The sequence below is a fragment of the Misgurnus anguillicaudatus genome, chromosome 7 (genome assembly GCF_027580225.2).
Source record: "Misgurnus anguillicaudatus chromosome 7, ASM2758022v2, whole genome shotgun sequence".
In the NCBI taxonomy this organism is placed as follows: Eukaryota; Metazoa; Chordata; class Actinopteri; order Cypriniformes; family Cobitidae; genus Misgurnus; species Misgurnus anguillicaudatus.
The window spans coordinates 7073354-7097330 of NC_073343.2; the positions used below are offsets into that span (position 1 = coordinate 7073354).

At 38.3% G+C, this 23977-nt stretch overlaps 2 protein-coding genes across 2 annotated transcripts in view; one reads left to right on the forward strand and one right to left on the reverse strand.

Annotated features, from left to right (window-relative positions):
* Positions 1 to 61: 61 nt before the first annotated feature.
* On the forward strand, positions 62 to 20397 carry pygb (phosphorylase, glycogen; brain). The gene is made up of 20 exons (XM_055171689.2): positions 62 to 426; positions 3276 to 3377; positions 3806 to 3884; positions 3976 to 4079; positions 4169 to 4300; positions 4382 to 4493; positions 6434 to 6516; positions 7391 to 7534; positions 8607 to 8699; positions 10017 to 10163; positions 10246 to 10409; positions 11080 to 11194; positions 12906 to 13007; positions 13149 to 13296; positions 14531 to 14589; positions 15168 to 15309; positions 15424 to 15631; positions 16379 to 16513; positions 17228 to 17294; positions 19175 to 20397. Exons 1-20 carry the CDS (start codon positions 184 to 186, stop codon positions 19325 to 19327), a joined length of 2532 nt encoding a protein of 843 aa, XP_055027664.2. The 5' UTR covers positions 62 to 183; the 3' UTR covers positions 19328 to 20397.
* Positions 20398 to 21257: 860 nt separating this feature from the next.
* Positions 21258 to 23977, reverse strand: part of abhd12 (abhydrolase domain containing 12, lysophospholipase) — a 29468-nt gene continuing 26748 nt past the window's right edge. The window contains exon 14 of the mRNA XM_055171690.2: positions 21258 to 23805. Coding sequence (XP_055027665.1) covers positions 23772 to 23805 — 34 coding nt within the window. The 3' untranslated portion in view covers positions 21258 to 23771. The remainder of the gene's footprint in view (positions 23806 to 23977) is intronic.

Here is a 23977-nt window from a genome sequence, read left to right on the forward strand (position 1 = left end):
AGCGTCGTGTAGTACACGATAGTAGCCAATAAACGGGCAGAAAACAAACCCCGCCCACACACGGTTGCAGTTGACATAGGGGTGTGTCTCTCGAGGAACAGTGCGTGAAGTTACGCACGGAGTCCTGCAGAACAAACACGGTCCAAACTTTCCTTTATTTTTGTCTTCAACCCCATTGACAACATGTCCAAACCTCTTACCGACCAGGAAAAGCGCAAACAGATCAGTGTTCGTGGCATAGCTGAGCTTGGGGATGTTGCCGAAATCAAAAAGAGCTTCAACAGGCATCTTCACTTTACTCTTGTAAAGGACCGTAATGTGGCTACACCGCGTGACTACTTCTTCGCGCTAGCTCACACGGTGCGGGACCACCTGGTGGGCCGCTGGATCCGTACTCAGCAGTATTATTATGAAAAAGACCCAAAGGTAAGAATCTGTATAGGTATTTACTGATGTTTCCATCGCTGCGCAGACCGTTCGGTTTATGACATATTTACCGCGAGAGCGGTTCGTAAGCTGTGCTTCGAACGGCTCTCGCGATACTTTGATGTCATTCGCTGATAGCTCTGCGCAGTGACGCATGAAGTTGAACTCTCCATATAACTTCCCTGTACTGTCCAGGAAGTGTTCTGATGCAGATGCGACATTGAATGTTGAGTGCAAAAGATCAGCATTAAAATGCATAAATAGCACATTTCTTCACAATTCCATAAGAAAATATGCATTGCTGTTGATTTTAAGTAAAAAAAAGGTTAAAGCTAGTAAAATAAACAATTAGGTTTATTTCAAGCTGATTAAATTACCATTACAGGAAATCGAATGGATTTGCTGGATATTATAGGAATTGAACTGTTTCTAATGTAATGGTCTCTACTGTTAATGTGTTAGGTTTTGTTGTGGGATGTTATTTGGCAGAAACAAACAAACAAAAAAAACATTCTGGAATAAGCACTGGAACACACATTTTTAATGGTTTTACAAGTGGTTCATAAGTGTTATAAGTGATAATTCTGTCCACTTAGTAAAGTACATTGAAGATTACATTATATAATCATCTCCACTTTAAGACAATGGGCTTTATCTAATGTACTGACACATGGTCCATGTGCAAAATCACTAATGGCTATTAATAGATGTGTGACCTGGGAGAGTGGGAAAGTGTTTAGTCACTACATTTTTGTGGTTCTGCTCTAGTTTATTCATAAACAGTCATGAGTTCTTTAAAGCTCGGTATAATTTGGTGTTTTGCCTATAACATCTAATAATCTAATAATGGCGGTTGAATAAAAGGCTGTTTGATTGGTGGTTGTCTATTTTGAATACTTCAGACCAGTTCAGTCTGGCTGCGTCCGAAACCGCATACTGTATAGTAGGTACTGAATTAGATGAAGTACCTACTTACTTGGCATTAAAACAGTAGGTACTGTATAGTATGAATCCTGGTAGTATGAATGAGATTCGGACGTACTACATCCGCCATGTTGCTACATCACGTGACATACGTCGTCATCACGTCATGTCATTTCAGCGCGAAAACAGCAGCGTGCCTCTTCTTCTTCGTTGGATAACTCATCGTCCGGGGCATCATGGGATAGTGAAGCGTCCATCGTATGCACACTGCAAAATCTAACCGGAAGTAGTAGGTCATCCGGGTACTTTTCGCATACTGTTTTTCGAATACTATGTATTCGGACATACTACTCGCCTCGCCTACTGCTTTTCGCGTACTATATAGTATGTAGTAGGCGGTTTCGGACGCAGCATTAGTGTTCTAGCCCAACTGCTTTTAGGAGATATGCGTTTGCCATTGAGGAAATACAATGGAGGAGCTTGGTTGCAAAAGCGGCTAAATGCCAGCATCAAAAATGAGATATTTACAGTATATTAACCTTTCATCAAATACTTTAGCTTTAAATCTGCTTAAGTCCGAAAAATACTGGTTTGTTGGCAGACTCCATTAAAAGTAATACATGGAGTATTTGCAGGGTCATAAACATCTATGCTAAATGGCAACCATTATGCTTGTACATAATTTAAGTTTGAAGGTTCCAGCTCTTAAAATTTAGACCTATGCAGTAAATAAACATGTTAAAGTGCTTTCTGTATTGATTCAAGACTTTGGTATTTAAGGAAGTGGAAATATGTGGCCTGCAGACTACACAATCCCCAATGCAGACAGCTTAAAGGGATAGTTCACCCAAAAATGAAAATTCTGTCATCATTTACATATCCTCCTCAAGTTGTTCCAAAAAAGTAGTTAAGACGAGTAGTTATACGAGCAAGTTTGGTGGTACAAAATAAAACGTAGCGCTTTTCTAAGCGGATTTAAAAGAGGAACTATAATTTTATGGCGTAATAGCACTTTTGGGAGTACTTCGACACGGCGCAGTAACACCCTCCCTCTCCCATTATGAGAGTGAGAAGGGGAGCGGACTTTTCAGGCGAGTCAAAGTACTCCCAAAAGTGCTTTTACGCTATAAAATATAGTTCCTCTTTTAAATCCGCTTGGAAATGCGCTACGTTTTATTTTGTACCACCAAACTTGCTCGTATAACTACTCGTCTTAAATAGGAAAAACGTTGATGTGTTTGGTCACTTCTAACTTTATCTCTAAATGGTACCATTGAATGAATGGGGCTAAGCTAAATGCTATCGAAGCGTCGCAGCGCGCTCCAGCGCTTACGTGCACGCACACAGATGATAGAGGGATGTATCAACAGTTCTTAGTTAAGGTAATAACATATTTTAATATTGAAAATGAGTAGACTATTCCTTTAAATAAACCCAAAACAGAAGTCCAGGTACAGTTCTCACAGACACATGTTTTATCAACTGGCTATCCTCCAGACATGACGGACCAAGTCTTTATCTCATTTCGGCCGTGTGACGCGCGTGCCCGCTCGCGGTGTGAAGCGCGTCCTCGCTATTCTCCGAGATGCACTTGACGACCTTTTTTGCAGCGCTTTTTTTAACCTAGTTAAGGCGGTAGGGTTTTCCAGCTTAGGCGGGCCGCCCAACCTGAAAAGTGCTGCGGGAAACCCTGAAACCATCTTTAAGCACCATTAATTTCCATAGTATTTTTCTTTTCTGAAGTCAATGGTGCTTCTGTTTCCTGCATACTGTAATTACAAACATCTTTCTTTGTGTTCAGCTAATTAAAAAAATTATACAGGTTGAGAACAACTTGAGGGTTTTTAAATTATGACATCATTTTCATTTGAGAGAAATGAGAGAAATTGGTATTGAAAACTAAAGTGTTTTTATTTCTGTTTCAGCGCGTCCACTATCTGTCTCTGGAGTTCTATATGGGAAGAACTCTACAGAACACTATGATTAATCTCGGGCTGCAGAACGCATGTGATGAGGCCATCTACCAGGTATAGATAGCACCTTCATTTTTAAGTACTGTAGTAAAACTTATACACTGCAAAAAGCACTTCTTAAATCATTGCAGATTGTAAGCAGACCTCTGTTACTTAAACATCCTGAAACTTTGGAAACAGCTGTTGTTTTCCTCTACACACCCACAGAGAGCTCATTGGGGATGCAGACCATTTGTTACATTTGTGACTTGCATAACTGTCGACGTAAACCCTTCCTTTTTTGAAGGTGACAATACGGAAGTTGCTGAAACTTTGAACTGTACAAAGTTTGCATAATTAGTTTAATGTGTAAATTGTGGTTGTGCTGCAATATGAGATTAGTAGTTTTGTAGATTTCGCAATAAAACATTTTTTGCAATAACGTGTTTTATTGTGTTGGATGAGATGTGTGTTTTTTTTAACACAATGTTACTTGTCTTCAGCTTGGACTGGATTTGGAAGAACTAGAGGAGATTGAAGAAGATGCTGGACTGGGAAACGGAGGTCTTGGGCGCCTAGCAGGTACCAAACTTTATAATATAAACCCGGCACATTTGCTGTCTTTAACAGTGTCATAATAAACAGATTCTCTTTCTCTCCGTCTCTTTCTCAGCTTGTTTTTTGGACTCTCTGGCATCTCTGGGTTTGGCAGCGTATGGTTATGGTATTCGTTACGAGTTTGGCATCTTCAATCAGAAGATCTTCAATGGCTGGCAGGTAATCCAATAAATCTGATTGATTATTATGGCATTTTAAATCTTGTTGAGTTTGGACTTAAATGTTTTTATAAAAACATTGCTGCTCAGGTTGAGGAAGCTGATGATTGGCTTCGCTATGGTAACCCATGGGAGAAGGCCCGTCCAGAATACATGCTACCTGTGCATTACTATGGCCGAGTGGAGGAAACTCCCCAGGGACCAAAGTGGGTTGACACCCAGGTAAGTCAATCTTGATCTGGTGTCTATTTCTCCTCTTGTTGTAAATTTTATATCCTTTCATAACACTTTTTGCTTTGGCAGGTGGTGCTTGCTATGCCGTACGACACTCCTGTGCCTGGTTATAAAAATAACACTGTAAACACTATGAGACTGTGGTCTGCCAAAGCACCTAATGATTTCAACCTGAAAGAATGTAAGTCCAAACAAAAACCAAATACGCTTGCATATGTTTACATGCATTTACACAGAAAGATGGTTGTTGTGTTCTACGTTGACTTAATAATGAAACCATTTGAGGTCATACTTTTGTTAACTTTGGCTATTAAAATATTCACCCAGACAGCACAGACTGACCACTCCCCTCCCTGAACAAACGCTTCATTTCCAGATCAACGTTATCTCTAATTCCTGTTTCTGAGACTTTGCATATGAACGTGAAACCTTTATGACAACACGTGCTGTCTTGTATGGATTTATTTGACTGGATAAATGAATCAGATCATTGCAATTCAAGTTGTTCTTGTAATGTGGGTAAATGCTTGTAGTTTAAGTTGCTTGTTGTAGTTAGATGACTAAGATGAGGTTTCATCTTACCCTGTAACTTGAGTTTGTATGACACTAAACCTGTTTCCTAGGAGAAGGGTTTCTGTGTAGAATACTAAATCAAGTCTTCTCCAACGCTGTGTATTAGGAGCATAGAAACAGGAGGGTAGTTGTCATCGAGCCAGTGTTGCCAATGGATACGCCCCTGTTTCAGAGGACCTGCATACTTTAAGGGCCTCTGTTTTATTTCGTTTCTGTATTGTATATTGTTTCATTTGTTACGTGACAGACTTGCAATACTAAAGGATTTTCATTAAACAGGCAGAAAAATGCAGAAAGGCTCGCATTTTACGCAAGAGTTTTAGCCTAGTGAACACATGGATATGTTGCGCGCAGTGACTCTCTTGAATTGTGTACAAGATAGCGTTGTTACTGGAAGCTAGTTATTAAAGTTTATAAAGTTTAAAATATGGATTTTTTTCTTAAACTATCACAAAAGACCTTTATTAACCCCTTGGAGCCGTGTGGATTACTTCTGTGAAGGATGAAAGGGCTTTAAAGTCAGAAGTGATCACCAATTTTTGCAGATGCTCACCAAAATTGGACAGTTGAAGACTGGAAAAATGCTGCCTGGTCTGTTGAGTCTCAATTTCTGTTGAGACATTCAGATGGTAGTGTCAGAATTTGGCGTAAACCGAATGAGAACATGGATCCATCATGCCTTGTTACCACTGTGCAGGCTGATGGTGGTGGTGTAATGGTGTGGGGAATTTTTTTCTTGGCACACTTTAGGCCCCTTAGTGCCAATTGGGCATTGTTTAAATGCCACGGCCTACCCTTCCTCTGATGGCTACTTCCAGCAGGATAATGCACCATGTCACAAAGCTCGAATCATTTCAAATTGGTTTCTTGAATATGGCAATGAGTTCACTGTACTAAAATGGCCCCCACAGTCACTAGATCTCAACCCAATAGAGCATCTTTGGGATGTGATGGAACGAGAGCTTCGTGCCCTGGATGTGCGTCCCACAAGTCTCCATCAACTGCAAGATGCTATCCTATCAATATGTGCCAAAATTTCTAAAGAATGCTTTCAGCACCTTGTTGAATCAATGCCACATAGAATTAAGGCAGTTCTGAAGGCGAAAGGGGGTCAAACACAGTATTAGTATGGTGTTCCTAATAATCCTTTAGGTGAGTGTATGTATCTCGGATTGCTTGAGCGTGAAAAACCATGGGGTCATTTTGAGATTTGTCTGGAGTATTGCTTGAAGATGGTTTTGTGGTCCAGGGTCACATATAACAATACATATTATACAAAGAACATATAGACAATAAATATACACATTAAAGGCGGGGTGCATGATCTCTGAAAGCCAATGTTGACATTTGAAATCACCTAAAAGAAACACTCCCCTACCCCAACAGAATCTGACCCTTCTTTTGATAGACCCACCACACACATAATGGTTAGTAGACACACCCCTTACTGCTGATTGGCTACAAGTGTGTTTTGGTAGTCAGCATGACTCTTGAATGAAATTGTATTAATGGAGTTTAAATGCATATTTATATTCTTTTAAATTCTAGTTAACGTGGGTGATTATATCCAAGCTGTTCTGGACCGAAACCTTGCAGAAAACATCTCACGGGTGCTCTATCCCAATGACAATGTAAGAGCAAACAGCTTTGAAATACTCTGAGATCTATATATGTGTTTGTGTCCTAGTGTCGTTCAAAACACGCGAGTATATAGACCGTACAGACACTGGTGTGCAACATATTTTTTAGATGGCTGCCTTATTGGGATAGTTCACCCAAAAATGAAAATTTTGTCGTAATTTACTCACCCTCAGGTTGTTCCAAAACTGTATATATTTTTAAGATATAAGATATTTGTAATCAAGTAGCAAATAGGAGCACCATTGACCTCCATAGTAGGAACGAAAAATACTATGGAAGTCAATGGTGCTCCAAAACAGTTTGGTTTCAGACATTACTTAAAATATCTTTCTTTGTGTTCAGCATAACAAAGAAATTAATACAGATTTGGAAGAACTTGAGGGTGAGTAAATAATGAAATAAGTTTTGGGTGAACTATCCCATTAAGAAAATACTGTGACAAGAAAAGTGTGAACAGCGGAAAAAGATTGCGATAGCAGTGCAAAATGTCTTGGTTTTGAACTCAGGACACACAGATACTGATAAAAGTTTTTATACCTGGTAGGCCTGTGCAATTAATCATTTTTTTTTTCTCTATATTAAACAATTACAAAAACAAGAGAATCGAGGCAAAACAATTATTGTGCACTTAAAATATAAATTGCTCGCTGCTGGACGGATGTGTTTGTAAGGCAACTTCGAAAGCACCACACGCTTTGACACGTGTAGCCTATTGCAACACTTACTTAATAAAAAGGTTAAATAAATGCATGTTTTCAAAGGCACAGAAAATGGCTGCTGATTCTGTCAGATAATAGGAAAGAAGATGAAATATGGCAATCTTTCAGTCTTTAATACCAATGCATTTGTGTGTGTGTGTGATAGTTTTTTGAAGGCAAAGAGCTTCGATTAAAGCAAGAGTACTTTGTGGTGGCCGCTACTCTTCAGGATATTATCAGACGCTACAAATCATCAAAGTTTGGGTGCAGGGATCCCGTGCGGTCCTCTTTTGGGACATTCCCTGACAAGGTAAAATAATAGATACGCTCTTTAATCCAGAGCATGCAGATTTTACATATCTCGAGCATATCATTCTTATTAAAGGAGCTGTATGTAAGTTTTTGACTGTACTAAATTTTAAAAATACTATAATATATTTGCAGATATTTAGGAAACATACTAAATCTGTTTCTCTGAAAACAATGCTTTAGCCAGATTTTTTTTCAGGTCCGTAATGTCTGTTTTTGTTTTGGTCTGTGTTATCTTGTCCACTTACCCAATAGTGTATTTCGACTTTTTAAAGATGTAAAATAAATATTTTTTGTCCCCAGGGAAGTTTTAGGTCAAAATACCATATAGATAATTTATTATATCATGTTAAAATTGCCACTTTGTAGGTGTGAGCAAAAATGTGCAGTTTTGGGTGTATCCTTTAAGATGCAAATGAGCTGATCTCTGCACTAAATAGCAGTGCCGTGGTTGTATAGTTCAGGTTAAGGGGTGGTGTTATCCCCTTTTGACATCACAAGGAGAGTCAGATTTCAATGAACTATTTTTTTCACATGCTTGCAGAGAATGGTTTACCAAAACTAAGTTACTGGGTTGATCTTTTTATGTTTTTTATCTTGATCGAAGCACTGGGGACCCAATTATAGCACTTAAACAAGAAAAAAGTCAGATTTTCATGCTATGTCCCCCTTAAAATGAGACCACAATGGCCCGTGACCTCCGCAATGAGTCACAGATTGGGTTTGTAATTTGTAGAACAAAAAACATTGCAAACGTAAAATTGAGTAGATAAACTTATGCTTTCCATCATCTGTTGTGCTTTTAAATATGTATGGCAACCTGAGAGGGGGGCAGCGATAAAACCATCTCCAATATTTTAGACTGCGGTACCAAGTTAAACCGTTAGAAGTTAATGTTATACAGCTCCTTTAAATGCATTTTTGTAATACTTGCTACAGTCAAAAACTATCTGGGATCTCCAAACAGGCACATTTGAAGAAATCATAAATGTGCACTGTCCCTTTAAATGGATAAGTTAAATTTAAATAGCATTTTTTGCAGCCTTAATTAATGTTTTCGAAAACATTTTTAGGTGGCGATCCAGCTAAATGATACTCATCCGGCGCTGGCGATTCCTGAGCTCATGAGAATCCTGGTGGATATTGAACATCTGCACTGGGAAAAGGTGTGAAAGGACTGTTCTGACTATCATACTAAAGATAAAGGACTGAAGTTTACTAATGATTCAGTCATTGAATGAGCTGATAAGGGGATTCTTTACCTGTTGCACTTTCACCATTCTTTGTGGTATTTGTATTATTTCTTGCTTGGTCATGCTGACATGGGTAACGGAGACATAGTATTGCTATTTAAAGTCTTTTAAATTGTAGAAATATATGTTGATGCGGTAAATTGCAAGAAATCCAGTATTTATCTGTTTTTAGTCATGCAACTTTTCAGACATGTAAAAGCAGAGAAAGATCAAAGATATTGGATATAACAAGATTGGGCACTGCTATTACTATGAATAGGGGACAGTACAACGCTCAGTATGGCCCCTTTGGAGACAGAAGTCCCGCCTTCCAGTTAAAAGAACCAATCATCAATCGATAAAGACTTAAATTATCTAGCGGAGGGGCTCTATGCAGAGTTGCATGTGGCGCTTGCCAACTTGTGTGCATATGTAATGGCTGAAATGACGTCGTAAAAAGTGTTTATAGTGCAATTTGAGTTTAAGAAACAAAAGTTTAGCTACTGTTGATGTCAGGATTAATAGTTGGTAAAACCAAAATTTAATAATAGTGATTTTAGCACGTGATGTTTGAGATATCTTTCTTTCTTAAGTAGATAAAACTTTAGTCTTGCCTGACTAAAATAACTGTCTGGAGAGGTTGCAAAGATGGCCGCCTAGTGGCGCACATTTCCTAAAGGGACTCTGGAAAGACACTGGCTGCATCCTAAATTTCTAAAATATTCTGAGGCAGAAAGGCATCAAGGCACGCCCGAATCCAATATTTGCTTTACTTCCCGACTCATGACATCATGACTCCGAAGTCATTGCCTCATGGGGCAGCGAGGCAACAAGTAAGTTGCCTAGGGGTGGTTTCCCAGACAGGGATTAGACTAGTCCTAGACTTAAAAACTTTCAAGAGCTCTTCAAACTGAAAACAACGTGCACTTACATATCTTAAAATACATCAGGGCCCTTTGTTTTACCTCAAAATGCACACAGGTAATGTTTTTAGTAAGGTATGTTTGTTAAAACTAGTTATATTTCCTAATTAAACTAAGGCCTAGTCCTGTATTAAGCTAATCCTGGTCCGGGAAACCGCCCCATAAGGTTTAGGATGCAGCCATTTTCAGATTTTAAAACAAAATGTGACCCAAAATGTTTATTTATTGCTCTGTAATGTCTAATATACTTGAAATGTTGTCAGGTTTACTTGTTTGCTTTTCAGTAGAAGTGGAAAATTTACATTTATATTCGTCTGTGTTTTTGTAGGCATGGGAGATTACCAAAAAGACATGTGCGTACACAAACCACACGGTGTTACCTGAGGCTCTTGAGCGCTGGCCTGTTTATATGTTTGAGAAGCTTTTACCACGTCACCTGCAGATCATCTATGAGATCAACCGACAACATCTGGATGTGAGGATGCATATGATGAAGATTTCACAATATGTTATAATTGTGTGTAGGTCTGCCTGTTAAATCTGACTTTCTATTGTAGAGAATTTCTGCGCTGTATCCAGGCGATCTTGATCGTTTGCGCAGGATGTCTCTGATTGAGGAAGGCGATCCAAAGAGGATCAACATGGCACATCTGTGCGTGGTGGGTTCACACGCCGTCAACGGTGTCGCACGGATTCACTCCGAGATCGTCAAAACCACTGTGTGAGTATCGGTCACTAAAGCACACAGCTTTTATTGGTTTGACAGTAAGGGATAATGTACAGTCAGTTGGTCATTATCTGAAAATCATTTTTTACTGGATGATCAGAAAGTGGTCCACCCTTAAAGGTGCAGTGTGTAAATTTTAGCGGCATCTAGTGGTGAGGTTGTGAATTGCAACTGAATGGCAGAGCCATAGATTTGCATTGACATTACAGGTTACCCAACTCAAGGTCTTTTCCTGATCCTGTTTTGCTCTCCCTTCCCTGGTTACTTTTAATTTGTACTCCACTGGCCAAAATATTACTTTTATAAAAAGGTTGTATTTGCTAACATTAGGAAATGCATTAGCTAACACAAACTTAACAAATATTGTAGCAATACAGTTTCTTAAGATTTGTCTTTCTTTCTAAATGTTAATACAATGGTTCTTGTTAATTCATTGTGCATTAACTTCACAAACATTTTCAAAAATTGTTATTATTAGTTAACACAAATTAAGATTTAATAAATGCTGTCTTGTCTTGTCAAATGTCCCCTTTAAATGATCTCAAGATGTACAGTACATTATCCCTATAATTCAATGCCACTTTCAGTTTACAGACTTTTTTGTGAGGTTAACCATAGAAATATTATTGTTAATATTATTTTGATTGTTTAAATGTGATTAAAGGTTTAAGGACTTCTGTGACATCGAGCCAGAGAAGTTTCAGAACAAGACGAACGGCATCACACCTCGCCGCTGGCTGGTGCTCTGTAACCCCGGCCTCGCTGACATCATCGCTGAGGTAGTAGCTTTTCTTTATTGTATGAGAATCAAAATGCATATATGTGACCCTGAGTCATAAATGTAATTTTTTTTTAAATCAAGATTTATACATCTTTCTATTGATGTGTGGGTGTGTTAGGATATGACAATATTTGGCCGACATGCAACTACATGAAAATCTGGAATCTGAGGGTGCAAAAAATCTGAATATTGAAAAAGTTATCTAAATCACACATCTTATTAGTAATAAATACTGTAAATACACTCACTTAAAGGATTATTAGGAACACCTGTTCAATTTCTGATTATTGCAATTATCTAATCAAACAATCACATGGCAGTTGCTTCAATGCATTTAGGGGTGTGGTCTTGGTCAAGCCAATCTCCTGAACTCCAAACTGAATGTTAGAATGGGAAAGAAAGGTGATTTAAGCCATTTTGAGCGTGGCATGGTTGCTGGTGCCAGACGGGCCTGTCTGAGTATTTCACAATCTGCTCAGTTACTGGGATTTTCACGCACAACCATTTCAAGGGTTTACAAAAAATGGTGTGAAAAGGGAAAAACATCCAGTATGCGGCAGTCCTGTGGGCGAAAAGCCTTGTTGATGCTAGAGGTCAGAGAAAAATGGCCCGACTGATTCAAGCTGATAGAAGAGCAACTTTGACTGAAATAACCACTCGTTACAACCGAGGTATGCAGAAAAGCATTTGTGAAGCCACAACACGCACAACCTTGAGGTGGATGGGCTACAACAGCAGAAGACCCCACCGGGTACCACTCATCTCCACTACAAATAGGAAAAAGAGGCTACAATTTGCACGAGCTCACCAAAATTGGACAGTTGAAGACTGGAAAAATGTTGCCTGGTCTGATGAGTCTAATTTCTGTTGAGACATTCAGATGGTAGAGTCAGAATTTGGCGTAAACATAATGAGAACACGGATCCATCATGCCTTGTTAGCACTGTGCAGGCTGGTGGTGTAATGTGTGGGGGATGTTTTCTTGAGGCACAATTGGCACTAAGGGGCCTAAAGTGTCTCATTTAAATCCCACGGCCTAGCACTGTTTCTGAACATGTCCATCCCTTTATGACCACCATGTACCCATCCTCTGATGGCTATTTCCAGCAGGATAATGCACCATGTCACAAAGCTTGAATCATTTCAAATAGGTTTTTTGAACATGACAATGAGTTCACTGTACTAAAATGGCCTCCACAGTCACCAGATCTCAACCCAATAGAGCATCTTTGGGATGTGGTGGAACGGGAGCATCGTGCCCTGGATGTGCATCCCAAAAATCTCCAACTGCAAGATGCTATCCTATCAATATGGGCCAACATTTCTAAAGAATGCTTTCAGCACCTTGTTGAATCAATGCCACGTAGAATTAAGGCAGTTCTGAAGGCGAAAGGGGGTCAAACACAGTATTAGTGTGGTGTCCCTAATAATCTTTTAGGTGAGTGTATATTTACAGTAGGAAATTTACTAAATATCTTCATGGACCATGATCTTTACTAAATATAATTTTTGGTTAGTTTTAACCCGTACAGTCTCTTGTTGGCTATTGCTACAAATTTACTGTGCTACTTATGACTGGTTTTGTGGTCCAGGGTCACATATTTTAGTATGTCTACAATACAGTAGTGTTATGCATACTAGTTGAAGCATCAAGATAGTCCCACTGGTTTCCTATCTGTAACCCACCATGCCTTGTGTTTCCTGTGCAGAAAATTGGCGAGGAGTTTTTGACAGATTTGTTCCAACTGAAAAAGCTGTTGGACTTCATCAATGATGAAGTGTTCATTCGGGATGTGGCCAAAGTTAAACAGGTACTGCTGTGTGTACAATACAGTTAAAATAACATTTCAACCTTTGGTGTTTGGAAATTATAAACTGCAAGAAAAATATGTAAAGTAGGTTAATAATTATACAAACTATTGACTGATCATCTGACTGTTTTTAATGTTTAGGAGAATAAGCAGAAATTTGCAGCATACCTAGAGAAGGAGTACAAAGTGAAGATAAATCCAGAGTCTATATTTGATGTCCATGTCAAGAGAATTCATGAGTACAAGAGACAACTGCTCAACTGCCTTCATGTCATCACTTTATATAACAGTAAGCACACAAACTCTACACTTGACACCTATGTGAGCTTTTAGAACTGTATGGATGCGTTGACTTTACTGATTTAATGGTGCATTTTAGAAGGATCTCTTGACGGAAATGGTTTATAAAGATCTTGAATTGTATTGTTTTCTTACCTTAGAATGAGCTGTTTTTTTACATACAGGCTGATTTCGTGCCGTTATGTTTCTACAGTAGCCCTAAACGGCTAAGCTGTTCTACAGAGCGCGTTTTGTTACAACGTTGTCTCAGATGATGACATGTTTGTCCTGTGGCGGCTACCGTAGTTTTCTATGCGTTTCGAAAGGGAGGAGAGAACTGTGGACTGAGCCATCGGTTGCAATTCACAGTCTCACTAAAGGCCGCTATGAATCTACACAGTGGACCTAAAAAGGGACACTCCGCTTTTTTGAAAATATGCTCATTTTCCAGCTCCCCTAGAGATTCTAACCATTTTTTTAATCCATTTAGCTGATCTCCGGGTCTGGCACTAGCACTTTTAGCATAGCACAATCCATTGAATCTGATTAGACCATTAGCATCGCACCTATGAAATAACCAAAGAGTTTCGATATTTTTCCTATTTTAAATCTTGGCTCTTCTGTAGTTACTCTTCAAGTACTAAAACCGACGGAAAATTTGTGATTTTCTGGGCAGATATGGCTAGGAACTATACTCTTAAACTGGCGTAATAATCAATGACTTTGCTGCCGTATACATGGGTGCGGGAGGCGCAATGATATTACGTAGTGCCCAAAAATTGTCCCCTGCTATTGAAAGATACTAAGGGGACTATTTTCAGCTGCTGCGTAATATCATTGCGCCTCTTGCAGCCATGTTATGGCAGCGAAGTCCTTGATTTTTGCTAATGGTCTAATCAGATTCAATTGACTATGCTAAGCTATGCTAAAAGTGGTACCGCCAGACCCGGAGATCAGCTGAATGAATTCCAAAACGATAAGAATCAAATGTTTTACTGTAGGGAAGCTGGAAAATGAGCATATTTTCAAAATAAGTGGAGTGTCCCTTTAAGTTACAGAGTAATTATAGAATAAAATGCTATTGGTGACACTTTGTCTATGTTTTGCCCTATTTTTAAGAACCGTAGATTTTTTTTAACCGCTTTATATATATATATATATTTTTAGTGTGCAAAATTGTTTAGCAGCATAGTAAATTTGAATCTGTGAGTGATTAATAATTTATAATATTTTGCATCTCACAGGAATCAGGAAGGAACCAAACAAGAAGTTTGTTCCCAGGACAGTAATGATTGGTGGAAAGGTATGTGATTTTTTTTTTTTAAGCGTATTAATAATCTAGAACATGGGTCTTCAATAGGGGGTCTGGGGATCCTTAGGAGGTGAAATAAGGCATTTAACATAAATGCATTGATTGGGTAATAATAAAAAATGTAAACTAAAGAGAATAACATTCCTATAAAATAAATATATTCAGATAAATAAAATGTTAAGTAGTATGCCAAAAATTATTATTTTAATATCTTTATAATGCAACCATCATAACAAATTTTGTGTTTATAATTAATCCTAATTTAATACATATACTGGGGTCCCTGCTCCTCCTCTCTATCAATTTAGGGCTCATTAGCCTAAAAAAGCTTGAAGACCTCTGATCTAGATGTATTTATTTTTTACAAACCTGATCAAATCGAATTAAACATGAATTAGTGACAATTCAAATTAATATAAATATATTTCAACATAATTCATTTTTACTTGAAAGTCCAGGATTTACTCTGACTTATATTAGTATTTAATAACGTATGATTTAATATTTTAAGTATTTTACATGGATTGGAGTCCTAAAAACATTTGCTTTCCTCTTGGTGCCCCCTGCAGGCAGCACCAGGTTATCACATGGCAAAGATGATCATCAAACTGATCACATCAGTAGGAGAGGTTGTGAATAATGATCCTGTCGTGGGAGACAAACTTAAAGTGATTTACCTGGAAAACTACAGGGTCTCACTGGCTGAGAAAGGTGAGTTTACAATACATACGCACTCTTTAACATAGCCATAGAGATACTGTACCAGATGAGACGTGTTATGTTGTGTTGAGAATCTGATTATTCATCATATGTTTTACCTTTCAGTCATCCCTGCTGCTGACCTCTCCGAGCAGATCTCCACGGCAGGTACAGAAGCTTCCGGTACAGGAAACATGAAGTTCATGCTGAACGGCGCTTTGACCATCGGCACCATGGACGGAGCCAACGTGGAGATGGCAGAAGAGGCAGGAGAGGAAAACCTCTTTATTTTTGGCATGAGGGTGGAGGATGTGGAGGCCATGGACAAAAAAGGGTGAGAGAGAGGGTTACGACCATTTGTGTTATGTAACTACACTGAATCTCAAACTTAGACCAGTCATGTTTTTTCACTCATTGTGGTGCTTATGCCCCAACTGCCCTAAATGCCCCATCTGCCCCAAATGCCCCGTCTGCCCCAACTACCCAATTCTGCCCCAAATGCCTCATCTGCCCCAAATGCCCTAAATGCCTCATCTGCCCCATTCTGCCCAAACTGCCCTAAATGCCCCAACTGCCCTAAATGCCTCAAATGCCCCAACTGCCTCATCTGCCCCATTCTGCCCCAACTGCCCTAAATGCCCCAACTGCTCTAAATGCCCCAACTGCCCTAAATGCCCCAATTATCCAATTCTGCCCCAAATGCCCCAACTACCCTAAATGCCTCATCTGCCACTAATGCCCCATCTGCCCCATTTTGCCCCAACTGCCCAATTCTGCCCCAACTAACCCATCTGCCCCAACTAACTTAACTGCCCCAACTGCAGCTCCATCTATTACTCTCAGACTAGGCTTTCTCAAGCCAACATAAAGTTTGTTCACAAACTTTAACCTCATCTAGTTATTATTATTATTCTTTTTCTTCTGAGACTAAAATTTCTAACTCTAACTCCTCCTAGAGCTTTCAAGCTACAGCCACCAAACTTTGCACAGACCTTCAGTCTGATCTGAGGAGGTGTGCTATATCTTTTCTAAGGGATCGGACTTACGGTTCTCTTATGATTTATTATTTTTGGTCATCCAGATATAACGCCAGAGAATATTATGAGCGCCTGCCCGAGCTAAAACAGGTGATGGATCAAATTAGGACAGGATTTTTCAGTCCCAACGAGCCTGAACTCTTCAAAGATGTTGTGAACATGCTCATGGAACATGATAGGTGAGTGTCTACTCTGTGTCAGTGGCATCCGGTGACTTCCTTTTTCGAGGGCGCACGATGCGAAGGGTCGAGTGATCCTTTGTGCATCACGTGTTTTGTCAAAATAAGTGCCTGCTGCAGACGCGACTAAAAGGTTTATGATAAAGACGATCACGTTTGCCAGATATTCGCATAATCTCATGTGTAATCAGAGTTTACTGTTAAGGGAATTTCTTGCGTGTATTGTGAACGTGAGCGTCTCTTTTATCATAAATGGTTTTGACGCGTGTGCAGCAAGCACTTTTTTTGACAAAACACGTGATGCAAATGGTTCACATGACGCAACAAACACATATTTTGAAAACACGGGCAACACACATGACACTCCGAACACTTAATTTGAATTTGCGGCCCTTGGATGAGCAGTCACGAGCCGCCACTGCTCTGTGTGTGTCTGCTTGAAGTTTCCCTATATTTTCAAAAAGGTTTGCTTTACCAATTGAGCTACAGAAACATGTTATAATCTTCGACAACCTAGTAGAGCATTGTGATAGCAGCAGCTCAGATGATTATAAGTTCAAACCCCAGCACACACAATAATTTATAAAATTTATACTTTGTAATGCATTGGAATTTATGCCAAATGTAAAAAATGACATAATATCTTTGTATTACTTTGTTTACATATTTTTAGTGTTTTGTATGTGTCTGATGGCTGTAGTTTTTCTCTCTAAGGTTCAAAGTGTTTGCAGATTATGAGTCTTACATGATTTCTCAGGAGAAAGTTAATGAACTTTACAAGGTGAGTTCATTAATTACATTTTAAAATGTTTGTTTATGTCATGTGCATTTAATCAACACAATTTCTTATAGTGGGGGGGGTTCAACGGTATTTCATGCATTCTGACATATAAACAGTTAATGAAGTTAATAAAGGCGGCAAGCACGAGTGATGCACATGTTAAGTCAATGCAAAGATGTGATTAGGCATCCTGCGGTGCGGTTGGTAGTGTTGCCGCGGGAAACGCGCGAGTTGAAAAATCTAAACGTGGACGGATTTCCGCGCCGCGTTAACCAATCAGGACCTTGCTGTAGTAGTGACATGATTACAGGAAGCGAGCAGAGTCTCAGTGAGGTCGCAGAAGCCCCTCCCATGACGCAAATTTCCCCCGTGAATGTCTCGAATGACTAGAATTTCACGGGCGGCTTTCACGCACTAATGAAGCGAGCAAACTTCAAGCTTCCAACCACTTGCAAAAAAAGCATGTTTTTGCCACCTCTACCACGGCTGGTGTGAATGCACCATAAGAGTTGTTTCCTCATGCTAAACAAATGCAAAGTGTAAAAAACAAGTTGGATGTGTTACAGATTATTTCTGTGCCGAATGCACTTCGCCAGGGTTCGTACAAGTTTCGGAAAGTTTCGAATATGGGTCCAGCTGACGTTTCCGGGATAAGCCATACGTATCACTTCTTTTTATGGGCACTTCCCCTGGAAAAACATGCCCACACGTCAATCAGCAGGAGAGCCGACGACGCTAAGTTACAGGCATCACTTCACGCGACATCTTTGTTTTTTTATCAAGACTCAACCATGGTACGAAAGAAGAAAGTGTGTTTGTTTAACGTTTGATTTCATTAAAAAGTCTCTACCGGGTCATGAGTTGCATGCAGTAAGATAGACTTCTGTGTTTTGTTGGAAATAGGCGCATATTTATTTTATAAACGGCGCAAACATGTAGTGAATCATAAGTTAGCAAGTGTTGTATAAAGTGCCGCATGACTCATGAATCACTCCTATCGCAGCTCGTAACTCTTCCCTCTGAATTTTTTGTATGTTATCGGAAAGAATCTGTAAAGCTGATCTGTCTTTTATAAATCTGATAAAACTAAAGACTCTTCGTAGATATGAAGGATGTAATACTACGCTATAGGTACTCAAGATTAACATCAGATACGCAGAAGCTCACATAACACATGTTATTTCTGCTTATCTGATGTAATACTACTCTTATCTGTAGAGTAGTATTACATCCTTCATATCTCCAAAGAGTCAGGTTTATTAAAGACGGATCAGCTTTACCGGTTCTTTCCGAATAAACCCAAGCTCCTGAAGCTGTACCATGGGCGGAGTGAGTCACGAGCAAGCAACACATACAAAATATTATCCCACTCTCTGGATAATTTTTTTTATTCACTACAAGTTCGTGTCAATTACGTGGCTAATGGCAACAAAACGCAGACATTTGATGCAGTTTTACTTGCCACCTGTGACTCGACCCAGTTGGGAACGCCCCATATTAACGAGATCCAGCTTTAAAGGGACACCAGGCAAGTCTGAGTATAATTTCTCTATGAGCTCCCCCTAGTGTCTGGAAGTAAATGCTTTCAAACACACAGTTCTTAAAAACGAACTGTTGCCCCCCCCCCCCCCCCCTGTCAACCCATCTGAGCAGATTTACAATCCAGTTATGTCTATCATTCGTCCAACTACTTTTTGACACTTCGCCTATGTTTAGCACAAGGAATCCAACTCTTAAACAGTGTCAATGAGTCACAATGCATGAAATAGCTTTAGACCCCACTTTAAAACGTAAAGATTTTAGAAATTGTTAAAATTACACTATCTTTGATATAAACGACCACCTGCTTCACTCTGTTGTGTTAATTCTCCACTTTTCAGAATCCAAAGGAATGGACCAAAGTGGTCATCAAGAACATTGCCGCTTCTGGAAAGTTCTCCAGTGACCGCACCATTGCGGAGTACGCTCGCGAAATCTGGGGGGTGGAGCCATCTGACGTGAAGATCCCGCCACCCAATGTACCTCGTGAATGAGAAAGTCATGAACCTCAGTGGTTAGATGATGTCATGCCGAATCTCAGCAAGTGCCTTGACTGGTGTTACCTGCTGAACAGATTCTGGTTTCTCTCACTATGCATAAATACTGTACAGGTGGAACCTGCTTAAAATGCATAAAAATGTGCTTTTACATTGTAGGCATGTTTGCAGTCACTGTTAGGATACGGTTATATTCACGCGCACATGCTGTATTTAGTTTTTATATAGGTTTGCATTAATCCAGCTTTAATTTGTGGCTAATTCAGGGACCATTCATTTCATTTTTTTTTATGGGCCCATCTCCAGTAAAATGAGCAGCTGGCTTCTCTTTGTAATTCCTTTATTTTTGTGCACTTTACATGCTATTTTTCAAATTAGAAATGCTCACCGCTCACAATAGAAATCACGCTTAAGCATATTTCAAAACCTGTTAGACAAGATTAGAGTCGCAGATCAGTCTTTACTATGCATTTCATTGTGGCATTAAACCAACCATTGGGATTTAAATATGTTGTGGCTTGGTGGTTGGGTTCAGAAACAACAGTCTTAAAAAGCGCAAAAGCAAACAGCATAAATCTTATAGCCTTAACGTATCTAAGGAGGCCTATCCTTTTATTTAAGCTCTTCGATACAAGTTAAAGGTGCCTGTGTGTTACTGTGCAAAATGAAAAACAAGGAAAGAATATGTACAGAAATATGTTAACATGATACACGGCAGGTGACTGATGTAAACTTCCAGGAATCAACGTGTGTACAAGTTTCTTTGTTAACGTCCACTTTTATTCTGCTTTGCATAGCATCAGGAAACGCTAAGGTGTTTGTGCTTTTGTCTCTGTAAATGCACATATATTAGATTTACAGTGGTTTGAACTTTGATCATTGCACACCCTGAATACAGATCAGATCAGATTCCAAACTCTCTTAAATGTATGCACAATATGGATTTTGCCTTAAAACCAGACTCGCCCATTGTACCAAGGCCTTGTCTTCTCGCTAGATTTTACAAGTAAAGTATGGGATTTACATTGTTTATACCATGTTAACAAACAATAAAAATGCTGAATTAATGTTTTGCATTCATAGAAAGGTAAAGTAATATTATTTCACATGTGTGTTATCAATAGAGGCTCAGCATCAGATTACACAGCATTGTAATGAATGTGTTAAACAGTTACTGTGTATGGCAGTGATGAAAGGGTTAAAGCCACAACCTGAAACAAATTTAATAAATAAAGAGAGAGACCCCCGCCTTAAACTGCTTTAACTGGAAGGGGTTTGTTGGTAGTAATCTGAAGGAAAAGCAGATAATGCTTGGCTAACAGCATTTGTGTGAACTATTAGTGAATCCAGGTTAAAGTCTAAATTCCAGGCTAAATTATGAGATTAGGGGCTTTAATTTCAATTATTGATTTCACTTCAATTTTAATCTTTAACGTGACCTTATTCAGTCAATAATAAAGATATTAAAGGTGCAGTGTGTAATTTTTAGAAAGATCTCTTGACAGAAATGCAAAATTATATACAAAACTATATTATCGCAGGGGTGATATAAAGACCTTTCAAAATGTACCGTTATTACCTTAGAATGAGACCTTTTTATCTACATACACTGAGGGTCCCCTTACGTGTAAGTCGCCATTTTGTGTGGCATGTTTCTACAGAAGCCCTTAACGGACAAACTTTTTTTTATTAAGTTGTCTCCGACGATGACATGTTTTTCTGGCGGGGGCTACTGTAGCTTCTCTGTGTTTTAAAAGCGAGGGGTGAGCAGTGGACTGAGCCGTTGGTTGCAATTTGCAATAAAATTTACACACTGCACCTTTAAGGTTATATTTTCACAGAATTTTCTTTACATTTACTTAGGATGATTTTATGAAGAAAACAATAAATCACACACAGACAAAAAAAGGATCAGAAACCAATGCGCTATATTTTTTAGTAGGCCTACTTTATTGTTTAAAAACAGCCTACTGTACTACATCTGTGCATGTGTCCTGTTTTAGCAGCTTACAGGAAAACAAACATTGTAAACCACTCATGATATAATCTGAACAAGTAAAAGTTGCTGCTTAAATAACCAGGATGTATTTCATTCAAAAAAAATATATAGAATTGTAAAATATAACAAATGTTGAATTCAAATATTTGTTTCGTTTGGTCAACATCAACAAAGAGGGCAGAATATAATCTACAGAGCAGTAACATCCAAATATACTGTGGTCCAATATAATTTTTTTACATTCTAGTACAATAGAATATAGCAGTGTGTGCGATCATTTTTGGTCTTATATGGTTGTATTATGTTGGATTATTGCGCTCCTCTGGAAAATTTCTGTATAGTCCTTCAAAAATGTGTTTTTCTCCAGTGTTTCAGTCCATTATGAGCCCCACTTTGGAAATAAGCTACCGTGATGCTAGTTTCTTTCTAGGAAGAACATTTGCAGCATACAAACAGATGAGATTTAAACACAAAAAGCCCAATTTACAGTACTACTGAGGCTTGCATGCACACGACCTTGCCGTTATCAGCCCTAGAGAAAAATAACCATCTGACATCAACATAACCTGACACATAGGGCAACAATACAGCAGCTTCTGATTCTCAGTCTGGCTGTATTACATTGAGAATTATATTTGCACATTACATAGATCATATGCAATGGTTACTGCACTCTGTGAAAAAATATATTTCTCACATTTATGAGACACAAGATCAACGCAAATCAAAGATGTCATTATTGCTCAAACATTATTTAGTATTTGCCCAACTAGGTCCTTGATGTAAGTATTGCCTTGCTTTGATGCTTATACATACAATACAATGCCTTAAAAAAAACGCCAATAATAATAATAATAATAAAAATAATAAGTTGGTTTAACTTAAAGTAAATTACCTGGTTGCATTAACATTGTAACAGTTTTTCCAACTTAAAAATATTAGTTGACAAATATTTTTACATAAAAATATTAATAATATTACATAATATTATTTTAAGGCAACTAGGTAACTTACAATTTTTAAATTAAACCAACAAATCTTTTTTTTACAGTAACACAACACAATAAGAACACAACTGAAGATAAAAAAAGTGATATTTGGTTAAAATACAATGATTTCATTTGGACACCTCTCACATACTTTGCTCAAAATCGAATCAGGGATTGGCAAAGATGCTAAACATTAATAATGAATATTTTTGCGGTATCTGGATATGAGCCTATTAAATAACAAAACATCAGATTTTTTTTTAATGGACAGTCGCCAATCTAGTTTCAAAGACTTTCCTATCAAATTAAAGAGCACTGAAATGTAATTTTATATTAATAAAGTTTTTTATATAAATTTTTTTAATATATACGAATATTACATTTACATTAAGGTTTTTGATTGTTAGTAAACATGTTATGGAATTATTGATATTTCTATTTATTTGGAATGTGCAAAGTCTGGATATACATTTAAAATACAACGTACAATATGCAAAAAATAATGCATTCTGTCTCTCTTTCAACAGTGCAACATGTTATAAGTAACAAACATGCAAACTAGTATCGACCTAAAACTATTATCTGACTGCATTTAAATTACACATTGGATTTGGAAAGGGAATTCCCATTTTACAAAATCATTTAATTTCACCTGCAGTTGTGTAGCATTCAGAGTGGCATAAAGCATACCGGCCAAACAATGCAGGGTGCACACACAGAAGCTGAAGTGGACTAATGCCCATTAACATTTGCTGGTTTATCCACAAATAAATTCCATAAAAACGCCACAAGATTAAACGCCAAGGCAGTACACAACCCTTCAGCCAATATTCAGATAATTCAAAAGAGAAAAAGGAAAAAAACGACATTTATTGTAGTAAGATTAACATAAAATATTTCACTGTTCACATTGAGTGGATTTTAGAATTGAAATAAGGTCCATATTTTCGATCAGATTTGTTATAGTATATTTATAAAAATAAAATCGTAGTCAGTAAGTGAGTTTTCTCAGCAGGTAAGTTGACATCATAGCATTGCACTGTCCTGCTTTATCCCTTTGACCCAAGTCTGCTATTAGAAAAGTCCCCATTAAAACTTCACCCGTTCTTCTTTATTTGTTTGAAGGTGACCTAAGCATTCATTTTATTCCTATTAGCATAATAATTTGCATACTCTGTGCTCTAGCTGGCTCTTTGGATCCGTTACAACAAGGGGCAGCAAAACAAATCACCCGTCCCTCTGTTACTCTCTGAAAAATGATCACTTTCTCCCCAGCTTTTATGTAAATAAAGGAATGCAAACAAATATAAGTGGATTTTCAGTCCATGCATGTACACATGATGTACGCAGTGCAGATAATGTACAGTACATTGTGTGTGTGTGTGTGTGTGTGTGTGTGTGTGTGTTTGACTGATGGTGTGTGAGAGAGGGCAGTCACGTGAATTGATCTCGACTACACGTGCGGATGCAACGTACTGAGGAAATCACTGAAAAAAAAACAGAATAAGAAAAAGGACACATTAGATTTGTGAAAGTCTGATATTTGTGACAGAAAAAATGTTTTAAATAAGGTGAGTTTTTAGGGGCAATTTCCCAGACAGGGTTTAGATAAATCCAGGACCTTAGTTATATTTGGACATTTAAGTACTTTTTACACAC